This window comes from Oncorhynchus keta, chromosome 4, assembly GCF_023373465.1.
Source record: "Oncorhynchus keta strain PuntledgeMale-10-30-2019 chromosome 4, Oket_V2, whole genome shotgun sequence".
NCBI lineage: Eukaryota > Metazoa > Chordata > Actinopteri > Salmoniformes > Salmonidae > Oncorhynchus > Oncorhynchus keta.
The window spans coordinates 76,250,885-76,271,632 of NC_068424.1; the positions used below are offsets into that span (position 1 = coordinate 76,250,885).

At 45.1% G+C, this 20,748-nt stretch overlaps 1 protein-coding gene across 4 annotated transcripts in view; it reads right to left on the bottom strand.

The window, feature by feature from the left end:
* LOC118380696 (neuroligin-3-like) overlaps nt 1–20,748 on the bottom strand; it is a 470,695-nt gene that overhangs the window by 264,821 nt on the left and 185,126 nt on the right. For all 4 annotated transcript variants that reach the window (XR_008132107.1, XM_052516121.1, XM_052516117.1 and 1 more), the window contains one exon: nt 6,489–6,638. Coding sequence is in view for 3 of the 4 variants with exons in the window: in XM_052516121.1 (XP_052372081.1) it covers nt 6,489–6,638 (150 nt within the window). In the remaining variant the exon portion in view is untranslated. The remainder of the gene's footprint in view (nt 1–6,488; nt 6,639–20,748) is intronic.

The window sequence follows — 20,748 nt, forward strand, 5'->3', positions numbered from 1 at the left end:
CTGCCAGTCTCTCTTGGCTGAGAGTTGAGGAGCGACTGACTGCATCACTTCTTTTTTAGAAGAAACATGAATGTGTTGGAAATGTCTAATTGTTTGCTTAGTCAACGACACACACAGTTACCCCACCAGACATGCCACCAGGGGTCTTTTCACAGTCCCCAGGTCCAGGACAAATTCAAGAAAAGGTACAGTATTATACAGAGCCATGAATGCATGGAATCTAATACACATATATACATGCAGAACCATGGAACCCCCTTCCATCTAATACACATATATACATGCAGAACCATGGAACCCCCTTACATCTAATACACATATATACATGCAGAACCATGGAACCCCCTTCCATCTAATACACATATATACATGCAGAACCATGGAACCCCCTTACATCTAATACACATATATACATGCAGAACCATGGAACCCCCTTCCATCTAATACACATATATACATGCAGAACCATGGAACCCCCTTACATCTAATACACATATATACATGCAGAACCATGGAACCCCCTTCCATCTAATACACATATAAACATGCAGAACCATGGAACCCCCTTCCATCTAATACACATATATACATGCAGAACCATGGAACCCCCTTACATCTAATACACATATATACATGCAGAACCATGGAACCTCCTTCCATCTAATACACATATATACATGCAGAACCATGGAACCCCCTTCCATCTAATACACATATAAACATGCAGAACCATGGAACCCCCTTCCATCTAATACACATATATACATGCAGAACCATGGAACCCCCTTACATCTAATACACATATATACATGCAGAACCATGGAACCCCCTTCCATCTAATACACATATAAACATGCAGAACCATGGAACCCCCATGTGATCTACTTGCTGTGTATATGAACTGACATGTGATCTACTTGCTGTGTGTATGAACTGACATGTGATCTACTAGTTGTGTGTATGTACTGACATGTGATCTACTGGTTGTGTGTATGTACTGACATGTGATCTACTTGTTGTGTGTATGAACTGACATGTGATCTACTTGCTGTGTGTATGTACTGCCATGTGATCTACTTGTTGTGTGTATGAACTGACATGTGATCTACTTGCTGTGTGTATGTACTGACATGTGATCTACTTGCTGTGTGTATGTACTGACATGTGTGTGGAACTGATAGATACATTTAAAACATGAACATATAGTGTATGTAAATTGTAAATGTTGTCTGTAATGTATTATTTGTTATGTCGGACCCCAGTAAGACTAGCTGTCACCATCAGCGTCGGCTAATGAGGATCCTAATATATCACACATACCTGTATAATACACTGAACAACAAAATAAACACACCGTGACAGAATGCCAAAGATCTTACTGACTTACAGTTCATATCAGGAAATCAGTCAATGGAAATAAATTCATTCGGCCCTAATCTATGGACTTCACATGACTGGGCAGGGGTTCAGTCATGGGTGAGCCTGGGAGGGCGTGGGCCCACTGCGGACCCACAAAATGGCTTTATTACAGACAGAAATACTCCTCGGCACAACCTCAGACGATCCCACAGGGGAAGAAGCCGGATGTGGAGGTCCTGGGCTGGCGTGGTTACACGTGGTCTGCGGTTGTGAGGCCGGTTGGCGTACTGACAAATTCTCTAAAAGGATGTTGGAAGCTGCTTATGATAAATAAATTAACATTAAATTCTCTGGCAACAGTTCTGATGAACATTCCTTCAGTCAGCATGCCAATTGCACCCTCCCTCAAAACTTGAGACATCTGTGACAAAACTGCACATTTTAGAGTGGCCTTTTATTGTTCCCCAGCACAAGGTGCACCTGTGTAATGATCATGTTGTTTAATCAGCTTCTTGATATGCCACACCTGTCAGGTGGATTAATTATCTGGCAAAAGAGAAATGCTTACGAACATGGATCTTAACAAATTTGAGCACAACATTTGAGAGAAATAAGCTTTTTGTGCTTCTGGAACACTTGGGGATCTTTTATTTCCCGCTCATGAAACATGGAACCAACAGGTCACATGGTGCGTTTTACAGCCAGCTTTATCGTTAACTGTCCATGAGACTGAGTTTGATTTCTCTAGTTTTTTATTTGGTTTATAGGAGAGTCTGTAATAACAGTTTAATATCAGAGAACACAGAGAGGTGGTCAGACCAGAACAAAAACAGACATTATCACACAACATGCATCGCTGCCGTTACTTATTTTACAGAATGTCTGTTAGTCTAATCAACGACTCAGTAGAACAGACAACACTCTGACAACACAGTCCTGATGACTGACTCAGCTCAATACACACAGGGGTGTATCTCAGCTCAATACCCACAGGGGTGTATCTCAGCTCAATACCCACAGGTCTGTATCTCAGCTCAATACCCACAGGTCTGTATCTCAGCTCAATACCCACAGGGATGTATCTCAGCTCAATACCCACAGGTCTGTATCTCACCTCAATACCCACAGGGGTGTATCTCAGCTCAATACCCACAGGTCTGTATCTCAGCTCAATACCCACAGATGGGTATCTCAGCACAATACCCACAGGTGGGTATCTCAGCTCAATACCCACAGGGGTGTATCTCAGCTCAATACCCACAGGGGTGTATCTCAGCTCAATACCCACAGGGGTGTATCTCAGCTCAATACCCACAGGTGGGTATCTCAGTTCAATACCCACAGGGGTGTATCTCAGCTCAATACCCACAGGGGTGTATCTCAGCTCAATACCCACAGGTGTGTATCTCAGCTCAATACAAACAGGTCTGTATCTCAGCTCAATACCCACAGGTGTGTATCTCAGCTCAATACCAGCAGGTGGGTATCTCAGCTCAATACCCACAGGTGTGTATCTCAGCTCAATACCCACAGGTGTGTATCTCAGCTCAATACCCACAGGTGTGGTCCTTCTGTGGCTCAGTTGGTAGAGCATGGCGCTTGTAACGCCAGGGTAGTGGGTTCGATTCCCGGGACCACCCATACGTAGAATGTATGCACACATGACTGTAAGTCGCTTTGGATAAAAGCGTCAGCTAAATGGCATATATTATTATTATTATTATGTGTGTATCTCAGCTCAATACCCACAGGTGTGTATCTCAGCTCAATACCCACCGTCTAAAACAATATATTTCTCCTCAGATTTTTAGAAATCTGAGCGCAAACAACAAGGCAACAACCACATCAATAATACTGCTTCCCTGAAAACATCATTATCTATCTACCAATACAAAACCTCCCATATGATTCCCAATGAAAACACCATTATCTATCTACCAATACAAACCCTCCCATATGATTCCCAATGAAAACACCATTATCTACCAATACAAAACCTTGCATATGATTCCCAATGAAAACACCATTATCTATCTACCAATACAAACCCTCCCATATGATTCCCAATGAAAACACCAATATCTGTCTACCAATACAAAACCTCCCATATGATTCCCAATGAAAACACCAATATTTATCTACCAATACAAAAAACCCCATATGATTCCCAATGAAAACACCATTATCTATCTACCAATACAAAATCTCCCATATGATTCACAATGAAAACAGCATTATCTATCTACCAATACAAAATCTCCCGTATGATTCCCAATGAAAACACCATTATCTACCAATACAAAACCTCCCATATGATTCACAATGAAAACACCATTATCTATCTACCAATAAAAAAATTGCACATATGATTCCCAATGAAAACAGCATTATCTATCTACCAATACGAAACCTCCCATATGATTCCCAATGAAAACAGCATTATCCACCTACAAATGGAAACCTCCCATATGATTCCCAATGAAAACAGCAGTATCTATCCAACAATGTAAAACCTCCCATATGATTCCCAATGAAAACAGCATTATCTATCTACCAATAAAAAACCTCACATATGATTCCCAATGAAAACACCACTATCTATATACCAATACGAAACCTCCCATATGATTCCCAATGAAAACAGCATTATCAATATACCAATACAAAACCTCCCATATGATTCCCAATGAAAACAGCATTATCTATCTACCAATGCAAAACCTCCCATGTGATTCCCAATGAAAACAGCATTATCTATCTAACAATGCAAAACCTCCCTTGTGATTCCCAATGAAAACAGCATTATCTATCTACCAATACAAAACCTCCCATATGATTCCCAATGAAAACAGAAACAGAGAGAAGAGTGGGATATCTAAAGAGCTTTGATAGTGTGTGTGTATATGTGTGTGTGTGTCAAATCAAATTGTATTTGTCACATGCGCCAAATATAACATTTCAACCTTACCGTGAAATGCTTACAGTACAAGTCCTTAAGCAACAGTGCAGTTCAAGAACTAGAGTCAAGAAACTATTTCCCAAATAAACTAAAGTAGAACATCAAATCAAATCAAAAGTAAAACAATACTATTACAATTACAATACCGATATTGAGGCTGTTTACAGTGGCTACCGGTACCGAGTCAATGTGCTGGGTACGGGTTAGTCGAGGTCATTTTGTACATGTAGGCGGGGGTAAAGTGATGATGCAGAGATAATAAACAGAGAGTAGCAGCAGTGTAATAACAAAAAGGTGGGGGGGGGTTGTCAGGGTGTGTGTGCATGTGGTGTGTGTGCCTGAGGCCTGTCTGTGTGTTTGTGCGTGCATACGTACATCTGCATGTGTGCTAGTGTATGTGAGAGAGGGAGAGAAAGAAAGAAAGCTCTGTTAGTGTGTTAGCTAACAGACTCCATTTTGTATTGCTGCTCACTGCGACTGTAGTGGTTTTCTAAGAGGAGAATAAGCTGTGAGTCAATGCCTTTTAGCTTCTCTCTCCATCCTCACTCTCTGCTTCTCTCTCCATCCTCACTCTCTGCTTCTCTCTCCATCCTCACTCTCTGCTTCGCTCTTCATCCTCACTCTCTGCTTCTCTCTCCATCCTCACTCTCTGCTTCTCTCTCCATCCTCACTCTCTGCTTCTCTCTCCATCCTCACTCTCTGCTTCTCTCTCCATCCTCACTCTCTGCTTCTCTCTCCATCCTCACTCTCTGCTTCTCTCTCCATCCTCACTCTCTGCTTCTCTCTCCCTGCTTCTTGCTCTCTCTGCCTCTGCTTCCCTCTATCTGCTTCTCCCCCTCCTCTCTCTCTCTCTCTCTCTCTCTCTCTCTCTCTCTCTCTCTCTCTCTCTCTCTCTCTCTCCTCTCACTGTTTCTCTTTCTCTCCTCCCATCTCTCACTCTCTAGCTCTCTCTACTCCCTTCTCTCTCTCCCTCTCTATCTCTCTCTCCTCCCTTCTCTCTCTCCCTCTCTCTCTCTCTCTCTCTCTCTCTCTCTCTCTCTCTCTCTCTCTCTCTCTCTCTCTCTCTCTCTCTCTCTCTCTCTCTCTCTCTCTCTCTCTCTCTCTCTCTCTCTCTCTCTCTCTCTCTCTCTCCTCTCACTGTTTCTCTTGCTCTCCCCCTCTCTCTGCCTCTCTCTCTCCTCCCATCTCTCACTCTCTCACTCTCTCACTCTCTATCTCTCTCTCCTCCCTTCTCTCTCTCCCTCTCTCTCTCTCTCTCCTCCCTCTCTCTCTCTCTCTCTCTCTCTCTCTCTCTCTCTCTCTCTCTCTCTCTCTCTCTCTCTCTCTCCTCTCCCTGTTTCTCTTTCTCTTTCTCTCTGCCTCTCTCTCTCTCCTCCCTCTATCCTCCCTCTCTCCTCCCTTCTCTCTCTCCAACATACATATCTGGCCTACCAGAGGAGGCTGGTGAGAGGAACTATAGGAGGATGGGTTGAATGTAATGGCTGGAATGGAATCAATGGAACAGAGTCAAACGTGGTTTCCATATGTTTGGTGTGTTTGATACCATTCCATAATTCCATTCCAGTCGTTACAATGAACCCGCTCTCCTATAGCTCCTCTCACCAGCCTCCTCTGTGGAAGACATAGACGTCCAAAATAAACATCCTTAGAAAGCAGCGAGATCCAACAATATCAGCAGATAAACATCCTTAGAAAGCAACGAGATCCAACAATATCAGCAGATAAACATCCTTAGAAAGCAACGAGATCCAACAATATCAGCAGATAAACATCCTTAGAAAGCAACGAGATCCAACAATATCAGCAGATAAACATCCTTAGAAAGCAACGAGATCCAACAATATCAGCAGATAAACATCCTTAGAAAGCAACGAGATCCAACAATATCAGCAGATAAACATCCTTAGAAAGCAACGAGATCCAACAATATCAGCAGATAAACATCCTTAGAAAGCAACGAGATCCAACAATATCAGCAGATAAACATCCTTAGAAAGCAACGAGATCCAACAATATCAGCAGATAAACATCCTTAGAAAGCAACGAGATCCAACAATATCATCAGAGCTGTGGTGGAAAAGATGTGTGAAGAGGTTAGATGTGGAGCTACTCTGTTCCTGCCCTTCACTCCAGTAGATGTTACGGACATGAGCGAGAGACGGTTCCTTACCTAGTACGCCGACGCGGTAGTTCAGGGTGATCACGATGACGTTCCCGTAGCTGGCCAGGACGCTCCCGTCGATCATATTCCCGGTCCCCTCCATGTAGGATCCCCCGTGGATGTACACCATCACCGGTTTGGCCCCGGTGTCTCGTATGTCTGGAAGAGTTGTTCATCATTAACACATTCACATTGCCATCCTCTCTCTCGTCCAGAGCAGCACGGGGTTAAACTCAAACACTCAGACAGAGAGCAGTGGGTGAAACACCACAGACACACACAGACACCTCCCAGGTACCAGCTACTCTACGCTGGGATTAAATCTAGGTCTCCGTCCAAAATGGGACACTATTTACTACATAGTGCACTACCTTTGGCCAGGGGCCCTAGACAGAAGTAGTACACTATATAAGGAACATGATGCCATTTCAGACACACCCCCAAGTCAAAAACCCAGACTATGTCATGATTTGACTTCCATTTCAAGACAGATGAATGTTAAGTCATCAAGTCATCACGTCGGGGAAGAGGAGAATCTGTCACCAGTCAACAGCACTTGGGCTGGCGATGTAGCTGGATGTTGTACAGTACCTTAGAATTCTCCTCGGGTGAGTCTAACTACAGCGTTATAATCCAATTGTGTCTTGTTTTGGCCCCCAGGAGGCCAGCTTGCTTCCCAATAAAGAGCATTAACTGTTCTGATGACATACCTAATAAACACTACTTATGCCAGTCACTGTTGACAGTAATATGTAACCTAGTCAACTAATAGACACAGCTGTTTGTCTGCTACTGTACATGTTGTATGTACATACAGGATATACTACATACATATAGTATAATACAGTACCGTATATGAAACAGAATATACTACATGTATACAGTATAATACAGTACAGTATATGAAACAGGATATACTACATACATATAGTATAATACAGTACAGTATATGAAACAGGATATACTACATACATATAGTATAATACAGTACAGTATATGAAACAGGATATACTACATGCATATAGTATAATACAGTACAGTATATGAAACAGAATATACTACATGCATATAGTATAATACAGTACAGTATATGAAACAGAATATACTACATGCATACAGTATAATACAGTACAGTATATGAAACAGGATATACTACATACATATAGTATAATACAGTACAGTATATGAAACAGAATATACTACATGTATACAGTATAATACAGTACAGTATATGAAACAGGATATACTACATACATATAGTATAATACAGTACAGTATATGAAACAGAATATACTACATGTATACAGTATAATACAGTACAGTATATGAAACAGGATATACTACATACATATAGTATAATACAGTACAGTATATGAAACAGAATATACTACATGCATATAGTATAATACAGTACAGTATATTAAACAGAATATACTACATGTATACAGTATAATACAGTACAGTATATGAAACAGGATATACTACATACATATAGTATAATACAGTACAGTATATGAAACAGAATATACTACATGCATATAGTATAATACAGTACAATATACGAAACAGAATATACTACATGTAAATGTATACAGTATAATACAGTACAGTATATGAAACAGGATATACTACATGCATATAGTATAATACAGTACAGTATATGAAACATAATATACTACATGCATATAGTATAATACAGTACAGTATATGAAACAGAATATACTACATGCATATAGTATAATACAGTACAGTATATGAAACAGAATATACTACATGCATATAGTATAATACAGTACAGTATATGAAACAGAATATACTACATGTATACAGTATAATACAGTACAGTATATGAAACAGGATATTATATTGGGGTGGCAGGTAGCCTAGTGGTTTGAGTGTCGAATCCCCGAGCTGACAAGGTAAACATCTGTCGTTCTGCCCCTGAACAAGGCAGTTAATCCACTGTTCCCCAGTAGGCCGTCATTGAAAATAAGAATTTGTTCTTAACTGACTTGCCTAGTTAAATAAAGGTACAATTAATTGTCTATTAAATGAATGAGCTAGTGGACAAAGCTAAGCTTGTCTACATGCAGGTCAACTGTAGGCCTAAGTGCTGCTATCAAAGTTAGCGTTACCCACTATATTGCAGACCTAGCAGAGGTCTGTGATGCATTTCCATGGTTTATGAAATGTCCCCTCATGTTTAAGTTAGGTTTTTCAGAATAAGGCTTTGATTCATAGCTTAGTCGGCCCTAGAGCACCTGAGAGATAAAATTATTCTAGAAGCTTAGTGGAAGAAAAAGGCCCCTCTCTCACACTCTCAATATGTCTCTCACAGGTTCTCTCTCACACTGCCTCCACTATCTCTCTATCTGTCTCTCACGGTTCTCGTTTCTCTCTCACACAGCTTCCCCTATGTTTAACCCCCTCTCTCCCCACTTCCTCTCTCTCTCCCCTCTTCCTCTCTCTCTCTCCCTCCTCTCTCTGTCTCTGTTTACCTCAGCCTTAAGAAAGGAGAGAAAAAGAGTGAGAGAGAGAAAGAAAAGGAGAGGGCAAAACAGAGAGGGAGAGAGAGAGAGAGAGAGAGAGAGAGACATTGGATTGTAATTCAGAAAGACTGTATTGTAGTCAGGTTGTCATGGCGACGGCAAGCCGAAATTCAGAATACTCAAGAAGGGCTAATCAGGGACAACATCCTCCTGAATATAGAGTCTGAATCTATTGCATCTGCTGGAGCACACACATAATCACACACACTACCCACATGCTCCTGTCCTTGTATGGTAAAGGAATATGTGTATACATGGTATCTCTTTATTTATGGGTTTCTTCATCTATCTAGCTGGTATCTGGGAGGCCTTGGCTAAAACATCATTTACAAAGCCACACTCCACACAGACACTTAATTCAAACAAGAAGAGGATGAGGAGCAGGAGGAGGCGGAGTAGGAAAAGGAGAGGGAGGAGGAGGAGAAGAGGACAGATGAGGAAGAGAAGAGGGAGGAGGAGGAGGAAGAGAGGAGGGAGGAGGAGGAGTAGGAGGAGAAGAGGAAGGAGGAGGGAGGAGGAGAAGAGGAAGGAGGAGGAAGAGAGGGGGGAGGAGGAGAGGGAGGAGGAGGAGAAGAGGAAGGAGGAGGAGGAGGGGGAGGAGGTGTGGAGAGGGAGGAGGAGGAGGAGGAGGAGGCGGGGAGGAGGAGGAGGGAGAGGGAGGAGGAAGAGTAGGAGAAGGAGGAGAGGGAGGAGGAGGAGAGGGAGGAAGAGAGAGGGAGGAGGAGGAGAGATGGAGTAGGAGAGGGAAGAGGAGGAGGAGAGAGGGATGGAGTGGAAGGAGGAGGAGCGGGAGAAGGAAGAGGAGGAGGAGAGGGAGGAGGAGGAAGAGGGAGCGAGGAGTAGGAGGAGGGGGAGAAGGAAGAGGAGGAGTAGAGGGAGGGGGAAGAGGAGGAGAGGGAGGAGGAGGAGAGGGAGGGAGGGGGTAGAGGAGGCAAAGGAGGAGAGGGAGGAGGAGGAGGAGGAGGAAAGGGAAGTGGAAGAGGGGAGAAGGAAGAGGGGAGGAGGAAGAGGAGGAGGAGGAGGAGGAGGAGGAGGAGGAGGAGGAGAGGGAGAAGGAAGAGGAGGAGTAGGAGAGGGAGGGAGAGGGAGGAAGAGGAGAGGGAGAGGAGGAGGAGGGAGGAGGGAGGAGGAGGAGGAGGAGGAGGGAGGAGGAGGAGGAGGAGGAGGAGGAGGAGGAGGAGAGGAGGAGGAGGAGGAGGGAGGGGGAGGGAGGAGGGAGGGAGGGAGGGAGGGAGGGAGGGAGGAGGAGGGAGGAGGAGGAGGAGTAGAGGGAGGAGGAGGGAGGGAGGGAGGGAGAGGGAGGGAGGAGGAGGGAGGGAGGGAGGGGAGGAGGGAGGGAGGGAGGGAGGGAGGAGGAGGGAGGGAGGGGAGGGAGGAAGGAGAGGGAGGAGGGAGGGAGGTAGGAGGAGGAGAGGAGGAGGAGAGGAGGAGGAGGGAGGTAGGAGAAGGGAGGGAGGAGGAGGGAGGGAGAGGAGGGAGAGGGAGGGAGGGAGGAGAGGGAGGGAGGGAGGGAGGAGGAGAGGGATGGAGGAGGAGGAGGAGAGGGAGGAGGAGGAGAGGGAGGGAGGAGAGGGAGGGAGGAGGAGAGGGATGGAGGAGGAGGAGGAGAAGTGAATGCTTGGGGTACATAAGCAAGAGAGAAAGAGAGAGAGAACTATCCAGAGCCACACGAGACCCACAGAGGAGTACAGATACAAAGGAAATGGAAAAGAAAGGCAGGCAGGAAAGGAGGAAGGAAGGAGAAATAAGAAAAGAGATTAGTCATGTCAATGTTATCGGTTGCCTCTTTTGTTGATTCACATCATTTTCCCATGACTACGGGGTAGATATCACCGTGGGAATGTCAATGTTCCACAACAGTTCACCTGATCTATCGTTTTATTGACCAGATTAGATTGATTACTGATGTGTCACAGATCAGGTGGGATGTATTGTATTTGGTGTCACAGATCAGGTGGGGTGTATTGTATTTGGTGTCACAGATCAGGTGGGATGTATTGTATTTGGTGTCACAGATCAGGTGGGATGTATTGTATTTGGTGTCACAGATCAGGTGGGATGTATTGTATTTGGTGTCACAGAGGGTGGGAGGTGGGATCAGGTGGGATTGTATTTGGTGTCACAGATCAGGTGGGATGTATTGTATTTGGTGTCACAGATCAGGTGGGATGTCTTGTATTTGGTGTCACAGATCAGGTGGGATGTATTGTATTTGGTGTCACAGATCAGGTGGGATGTCTTGTATTTGGTGTCACAGATCAGGTGGGATGTATTGTATTTGGTGTCACAGATCAGGTGGGATGTCTTGTATTTGGTGTCACAGATCAGGTGGGATGTATTGTATTTGGTGTCACAGATCAGGTGGGATGTATTGTATTTGGTGTCACAGATCAGGTGGGATGTATTGTATTTGGTGTCACAGATCAGGTGGGATGTATTGTATTTGGTGTCACAGATCAGGTGGGGTGTCTTGTATTTGGTGTCACAGATCAGGTGGGATGTATTGTATTTGGTGTCACAGATCAGGTGGGATGTATTGTATTTGGTGTCACAGATCAGGTGGGGTGTATTGTATTTGTATTTGGTGTCACAGATCAGGTGGGATGTATTGTATTTGGTGTCACAGATCAGGTGGGATGTATTGTATTTGGTGTCACAGATCAGGTGGGGGATGAGGTGGGGTGTCTTGTATTTGGTGTCACAGATCAGGTGGGATGTATTGTATTTGGTGTCACAGATCAGGTGGGGTGTCTTGTATTTGGTGTCACAGATCAGGTGGGATGTATTGTATTTGGTGTCACAGATCAGGTGGGATGTCTTGTATTTGGTGTCACAGATCAGGTGGGATGTATTGTATTTGGTGTCACAGATCAGGTGGGATGTATTGTATTTGGTGTCACAGATCAGGTGGGATGTATTGTATTTGGTGTCACAGATCAGGTGGGATGTATTGTATTTGGTGTCACAGATCAGGTGGGGTGTCTTGTATTTGGTGTCACAGATCAGGTGGGATGTATTGTATTTGGTGTCACAGATCAGGTGGGATGTATTGTATTTGGTGTCACAGATCAGGTGGGATGTATTGTATTTGGTGTCACAGATCAGGTGGGATGTATTGTATTTGGTGTCACAGATCAGGTGGGATGTATTGTATTTGGTGTCACAGATCAGGTGGGATGTATTGTATTTGGTGTCACAGATCAGGTGGGGTGTCTTGTATTTGGTGTCACAGATCAGGTGGGATGTATTGTATTTGGTGTCACAGATCAGGTGGGATGTATTGTATTTGGTGTCACAGATCAGGTGGGATGTATTGTATTTGGTGTCACAGATCAGGTGGGGTGTCTTGTATTTGGTGTCACAGATCAGGTGGGATGTATTGTATTTGGTGTCACAGATCAGGTGGGATGTATTGTATTTGGTGTCACAGATCAGGTGGGATGTATTGTATTTGGTGTCACAGATCAGGGATGTATTGTATTTGGTGTCACAGATCAGGTGGGATGTATTGTATTTGGTGTCACAGATCAGGTGGGATGTCTTGTATTTGGTGTCACAGATCAGGTGGGATGTATTGTATTTGGTGTCACAGATCAGGTGGGGTGTCTTGTATTTGGTGTCACAGATCAGGTGGGATGTATTGTATTTGGTGTCACAGATCAGGTGGGGTGTATTGTATTTGGTGTCACAGATCAGGTGGGGTGTATTGTATTTGGTGTCACAGATCAGGTGGGATGTCTTGTATTTGGTGTCACAGATCAGGTGGGATGTATTGTATTTGGTGTCACAGATCAGGTGGGGTGTCTTGTATTTGGTGTCACAGATCAGGTGGGATGTATTGTATTTGGTGTCACAGATCAGGTGGGATGTCTTGTATTTGGTGTCACAGATCAGGTGGGATGTATTGTATTTGGTGTCACAGATCAGGTGGGATGTATTGTATTTGGTGTCACAGATCAGGTGGGATGTATTGTATTTGGTGTCACAGATCAGGTGGGATGTATTGTATTTGGTGTCACAGATCAGGTGGGATGTATTGTATTTGGTGTCACAGATCAGGTGGGATGTATTGTATTTGGTGTCACAGATCAGGTGGGGATTTGGTGTGTCAGGTTGTATTTGGTGTCACAGATCAGGTGGGATGTCTTGTATTTGGTGTCACAGATCAGGTGGGGATGTCATTGTATTTGGTGTCACAGATCAGGTGGGATGTATTGTATTTGGTGTCACAGATCAGGTGGGATGTATTGTATTTGGTGTCACAGATCAGGTGGGATGTATTGTATTTGGTGTCACAGATCAGGTGGGATGTATTGTATTTGGTGTCACAGATCAGGTGGGATGTATTGTATTTGGTGTCACAGATCAGGTGGGATGTATTGTATTTGGTGTCACAGATCAGGTGGGATGTATTGTATTTGGTGTCACAGATCAGGTGGGATGTATTGTATTTGGTGTCACAGATCAGGTGGGATGTATTGTATTTGGTGTCACAGATCAGGTGGGATGTATTGCATTTGGTGTCACAGATCAGGTGGGATGTATTGTATTTGGTGTCACAGATCAGGTGGGATGTATTGTATTTGGTGTCACAGATCAGGTGGGATGTATTGTATTTGGTGTCACAGATCAGGTGGGATGTATTGTATTTGGTGTCACAGATCAGGTGGGATGTATTGTATTTGGTGTCACAGATCAGGTGGGATGTATTGTATTTGGTGTCACAGATCAGGTGGGATGTATTGTATTTGGTGTCACAGATCAGGTGGGATGTATTGTATTTGGTGTCACAGATCAGGTGGGGTGTATTGTATTTGGTGTCACAGATCAGGTGGGATGTATTGTATTTGGTGTCACAGATCAGGTGGGATGTATTGCATTTGGTGTCACAGACATGGGTGCAGTAATACAGAACATCAGGGATAATGCTCCATTTATATTCCATGTTAATCTTTCTTTCTTTTTTTACAGAGAAAAGCATAATCGGTATGGAAGCTTGTTCCTTACTGCGTCATGTGGCTTCGCGGTATAGTAATGATGTCACTAGTTGATTGTAACCAATGAGGTACACTAAAACCGTCATTAGTATTTGTGACTTAAACCTCATAGATCTCTGAGTTCTGACTCACTACCTCTGGAAGGTAAAAACATCATTAAAACAAATCACACTTTACAATTCATACACAATGTTCTGTAGGACTGTAGGCTATATACTGTATGCTAGGGGCAGAAAAGAGAGATACGGTTAATTACATACCTAATAAACACAATTCATATCTGACAGTGAATATAATGAACATAAAATCTAATTTCACTGTTAACTCAATGACCTGAACAAGGAATAAACATGAAAAAACCAAAGTGTAAAACAATGGCAGATTTTGAAATGTGCTTGATGACACACACACACACACACACACACACACACACACACACACACACACACACACACACACACACACACACACACACACACACACACACACACACACACACACACACACACACACACACACACACACACACACACACACACACACACACACACACACTATACAGAATTCCTTGTGGGACCAAACAATTGATTTGACGAACACAAACCCTAAACCTAACCCCTAAGCCTAATATAGCCTTTTACCTTGTGGGTACCAGCAAAATAAGTTGTCCTTTATTTACTATCATTCCTTGTTTTACTATCATTGTGTGGACACACACACACACACACACACACACACACACACACACACACACACACACACACACACACACACACACACACACACACACACACACACACACACACACACACACACACACACACACACACACACACCAATTTTTCGGGAAGAGAGGAAGGAGAGAGAAAAACAGAGGAGAGAATACCCTACAGAGAGAGAGGACAGAGGAGAAAATACCCTACAGAGAGAGGACAGAGGAGAAAGTACCCTACAGAGAGAGGACAGAGGAGAAAATACCCTACAGAGAGAGAGGACAGAGGAGAGAATACCCTACAGAGAGAGAGGACAGAGGAGAGAATACCCTACAGAGAGAGAGGACAGTGGAGAGAATACCCTACAGAGAGAGGACAGAGGAGAGAATACCCTACAGAGAGAGAGGACAGAGGAGAGAATACCCTACAGAGAGAGAGGACAGAGGAGAGAATACCCTACAGAGAGAGGACAGAGAAGAGAATACCCTACAGAGAGAGGACAGAGGAGAGAATACCCTACAGAGAGAGAGGACAGTGGAGAGAATACCCTACAGAGAGAGGACAGAGGAGAGAATACCCTACAGAGAGAGAGGACAGAGGAGAGAATACCCTACAGAGAGAGAGGACAGAGGAGAGAATACCCTACAGAGAGAGGACAGAGAAGAGAATACCCTACAGAGAGAGGACAGAGGAGAGAATGCCCTACAGAGAGAGAGGACAGAGGAGAGAATCTAATCCTAAAGGGTTCCCAGTTCACTCAGGCTAAATGGAGGGGCGGGGACGGAGGGAAGAGAGGGAGGAGAGGGAGGAGAGGGGATGCTCCCACACATGAACTCAGCAAAAATTTCAGGACCCTGTCTTTCAAAGATAATTCGTACTGCACAGATCTTCATTGTTAAGGGTTTAAACACTGTTTCCCATGCTTGTTCAATGAACCATAAACAATTGATGAACATGCACCTGTGGAACGGTCATTAAGACACTAACAGCTTACAGACCGTAGGGAATTAAGGTCACAGTTATGAAAACTTAGGACACTAAAGAGGCCTTTCTACTGACTCTCTGCTCATCTTTGTTAACGTGCCTTAGGCATGCTGCAAGGAGGCATGAGGACTGCAGATGTGGCCAGGGCAAACAATTGCAATGTCCGTACTGTGAGACACCTAAGACAGCGCTACATGGAGACAGGACGGATAGCTGTTCGTCCTCGCAGTGGCAGACCACGTGTAACAACACCTGCACAGGATTGGTACATCCGAGCACCACACCTGAGGGACAGGTACAGGATGGCAACAACAACTTTCCGAGTTACACCAGGAACACACAATCTTTCCATCAGTGCTCAGACTGTTTGCAATAGGCTGATAGAGACTGGACTGAGGGCTTGTAGGCCTGTTGTAAGGCAGGTCCTCACCAGACATCACTGGCAACAACATTGCCTATGGGCACAAACCCAACGTCGCTGGACCAGACATGACTGGCAAAAAGTGCTCTTCATTGACGAGTCTAGGTTTTGTCTCACCAGGGGTGATGGTCGGAGTCACGTTTATCGTCGAAGGAATGAGCATTACACCGAGGACAGTACTCTGGTACAGGATCGATTTGTAGGCGGAGGGTCCGTCATGGTCTGGGGCGGTGTGTCATAGCATCGGACTGAGCTTGTTGTCATTACAGACAATCTCAACGCTGTGCTCTAAAGGGAAGACATCCTCCCCCTTCCTGCAAGGTCATCCTGACATGACCCTCCAGCATGACAATGCCACCAGCCATACTGCAAGACAGGAATGCCAGTGTTCTGCCATGGCCAGCGAAAAGCCAGGATTTCAATCCCATTGAGGACGCCTGGGACCTGTTGGATCGGAGGGTGAGGGCTGGGGGCCATTCCCCCCTGAAATGTCCAGGAACTTGCAGGTGCCTTGGTGGAAGAGTGGGGTAACATCTCACAGCAAGAACTGGCAAATCTGGTGCAGTCAATGAGGAGGAGATGCACTGCAGTACTTAATGCAGCTGGTGGCCACACCAGATACTGACTGTAACTTTTGATTTTGACCCCCCCATTTATTCAGGGACAGATTATTCCATTTCTGTTAGTCACATGTGTAACGGCATTCCTCCTCCTCTTCTATTATCTAAACCTCCTTCACTATTATCTAACCGCCCTTCACTATTATCTAACCCTCCTTCGCTATTATCTAACCCTCCTTCACTATTATCTAACCCTCCTTTACTATTATCTAACCGCCCTTCACTATTATCTAACCCTCCTTCACTATTATCTAACCCTCCTTCACTATTATCTAACCCTCCTTCACTATTATCTAACCCTCCTTCACTATTATCTAACCCTCCTTCACTATTATCTAACCCTCCTTCACTATTATCTAACCCTCCTTCACTATTATCTAACCCTCCTTCACTATTATCTAACCCTCCTATACTATTATCTAATTGCCCTTCACTATCATCTAACCCTCCTTTACTATTATCTAACCCTCCTTCACTATTATCTAACCCTCCTTCACTATTATCTAACCCTCCTTCGCTATTATCTAACCCTCCTTCACTATTATCTAACCCTCCTTTACTATTATCTAACCGCCCTTCACTATTATCTAACCATTCTTCAGTATTATTGTAACGGCATTCCTCCTCCTCTTCTGAAGAGAAGCGAGAAGGATCGGAGGACCAATGCGCAGCGGGGTAAGTGTCCATAACGTTTAGTTGAAGACATAAACTGAACACTACAAAACAATAAACGTGAAACGAACGACACCGAAACAGAACCGTGTGGCAACAAACACTCACACGGAAAACAAACACCCACAAACCAACAGTGAAACCCAGGCTACCTAAGTATGATTCTCAATCAGAGACAACTAACCATACTAGGCTGAACTCAAAACCCCAACATAGAAAAACACACATAGACTGCCCACCCCAACTCACGCCCTGACCATACTAAATAAAGACAAAACAAAGGAAATAAAGGTCAGAACGTGACAACATGTCTGTGGAACTTGTTCAGTTTATGTCTCAGTTGTTGAATCTTGTTATGTTCATACAAATATTTACACATGTTAAGTTTGCTGAAAATAAACGCAGTTGACAGTGAGAGGACGTTTCTTTTTTCGCTGAGTTTATATCACAGAAACACAGAGACAGGTAGATGGGTGAAATACCACGGTGTGACATCACAGCAGCAAGATGTGTGACCTGTTGCCACAAGACAAGGGCAACCAGTGAAGAACAAACACCATTGTAAATACAACCTATATTTATGTTGATTTATTTTCCCTTTTGTACTTTAACCATTTGTACATGGTGTATGTGCGTGTGTGTGTGTGTGCGTGTGCGTGTGTGTGTGTGTGTGTGTGTGTGTGTGTGTGTGTGTGTGTGTGTGTGTGTGTGTGGTGTGGGGCGAGGGGTTGTGTGTGTGTGTGTATGTGCGTGTGTGTGTGTGTGCGTGTGCGTGTGTGTGTGTGTGTGTCAGTGGAGAGTAGGGTGAGTCTTTGGATACCTGTCAGAGCCACTCAGTAGGAGGCCTGGCTGGATGAGACCGCTCTCTCTCTTCTCTCTCTCACCCCCCCACTCACTCTCACACACATGCACGTATGTTTGCATACACCCTACTCCTTCACTCACAAACACAGGAAGTCAGTCAGTGACAGTCATAAATCTAAAGCCAAGGCCCCAGCCTTATCACCCATTCCTATCACCTAGCCCTATCACCCATCCCTATCACCCAGCCCTATCACCTAGCCCTATCACCCAGCCCTATCACCCAGCCCTATCACCTAGCCCTATCACTTAGCCCTATCACCTAGCCCTATCTTCCAGCCCTATCACATAGCCCTATCACCTAGCCCTATCACCCAGCCCTATCACTCAGCCCTATCACCCAGCCCTATCACCCAGCCCTATCACCTAGCCCTATCACCTAGCCCTATCACCCAGCCCTATCTTCCAGCCCTGTCACCTAGTCCTATCACCCAGCCCTATCACCTAGCCCAGTCACCCAGTCCAATCACCAGCCCTATCTTCCAGCCCTATCACCTAGTCCTATCACCCAGCCCTATCACCTAGCCCAGTCACCCAGTCCAATCACCAGCCCTATCACCCAGCCCTATCACCTAGCCCTATCACCCAGCCCTATCTTCCAGCCCTGTCACCTAGCCCTATCACCCAGCCCTATCACCTAGCCCAGTCACCCAGTCCTATCACCTAGCCCAGTCACCCAGCCCTATCACCCAGCCCTATCACCCAGCCCTATCTTCCAGCCCTGTCACCTAGCCCTATCACCTAGCCCTATCACCCAGCCCTATCACCTAGCCCAGTCACCCAGTCCTATCACCTAGCCCAGTCACCCAGCCCTATCACCAGCCCTATCACCCAGCCCTATCACCAAGCCCTATCACCTAGCCCTATCACCAGCCCTATCACCCAGTCATCTCACCCAGCCCTATCACCCAGCCCTATCACCTAACCCAGTCACCCAGTCCTATCACCTAGCCCTGTCACCTAGCCCTATCACCCAGCCCTATCACCAAGCCCGATCACCTAGCCCTATCACCAGCCCTATCACCCAGTCCTATCACCCAGCCCTATCACCCAGCCCTATCACCTAACCCAGTCACCCAGTCCTATCACCTAGCCCTATCACCTAGCCCTATCTTCCAGCCCTGTAACTCCAGAGTGGGTAGAGACAATGAGAGAGGAGGGATAAGGATCCAAGATATACACTGTGGCTCCAATTACTAAAACATGGCAACAGTCAGTATGGATCAGTGATGTAGGCTGTGGACATTCCTCAGTGTGTCAGTCAGTGGGGATCAGTGTTGTAGGCTGTGGACATTCCTCAGTGTGTCAGTCAGTGGGGATCAGTGTTGTAGGCTGTGGGCATTCCTCAGTGTGTCAGTCAGTATGGATCAGTGTTGTAGGCTGTGGACATTCCCCAGTGTGTCAGTCAGTGGGGATCAGTGTTGTAGGCTGTGGACATTCCTCAGTGTGTCAGTCAGTATGGATCAGTGTTGTAGGCTGTGGACATTCCTCAGTGTGTCAGTCAGTATGGATCAGTGTTGTAGGCTGTGGGCATTCCTCAGTGTGTCAGTCAGTATGGATCAGTGTTGTAGGCTGTGGGCATTCCTCAGTGTGTCAGTCAGTATGGATCAGTGTTGTAGGCTGTGGGCATTCCTCAGTGTGTCAGTCAGTATGGATCAGTGTTGTAGGCTGTGGACATTCCCCAGTGTGTCAGTCAGTATGGATCAGTGTTGTAGGCTGTGGACATTCCCCAGTGTGTCAGTCAGTATGGATCAGTGATGTAGGCTGTGGACATTCCTCAGTGTGTCAGTCAGTATGGATCAGTGTTGTAGGCTGTGGGCATTCCTCACTGTGTCAGTCAGTATGGATCAGTGTTGTAGGCTGTGGGCATTCCCCAGTGTGTCAGTCAGTATGGATCAGTGTTGTAGGCTGTGGGCATTCCTCAGTGTGTCAGTCAGTATGGATCAGTGTTGTAGGCTGTGGGCATTCCTCAGTGTGTCAGTCAGTATGGATCAGTGTTGTAGGCTGTGGACATTCCTCAGTGTGCCAGTCAGTATGGATCAGTGTTGTAGGCTGTGGACATTCCTCAGTGTGTCAGTCAGTATGGATCAGTGTTGTAGGCTGTGGACATTCCTCAGTGTGTCAGTCAGTATGGATCAGTGTTGTAGGCTGTGGACATTCCTCAGTGTGTCAGTCAGTATGGATCAGTGTTGTAGGCTGTGGACATTCCTCAGTGTGCCAGTCAGTATGGATCAGTGTTGTAGGCTGTGGACATTCCTCAGTGTGTCAGTCAGTATGGATCAGTGTTGTAGGCTGTGGACATTCCTCAGTGTGTCAGTCAGTATGGATCAGTGTTGTAGGCTGTGGACATTCCTCAGTGTGTCAGTCAGTATGGATCAGTGTTGTAGGCTGTGGACATTCCTCAGTGTGTCAGTCAGTATGGATCAGTGTTGTAGGCTGTGGACATTCCTCA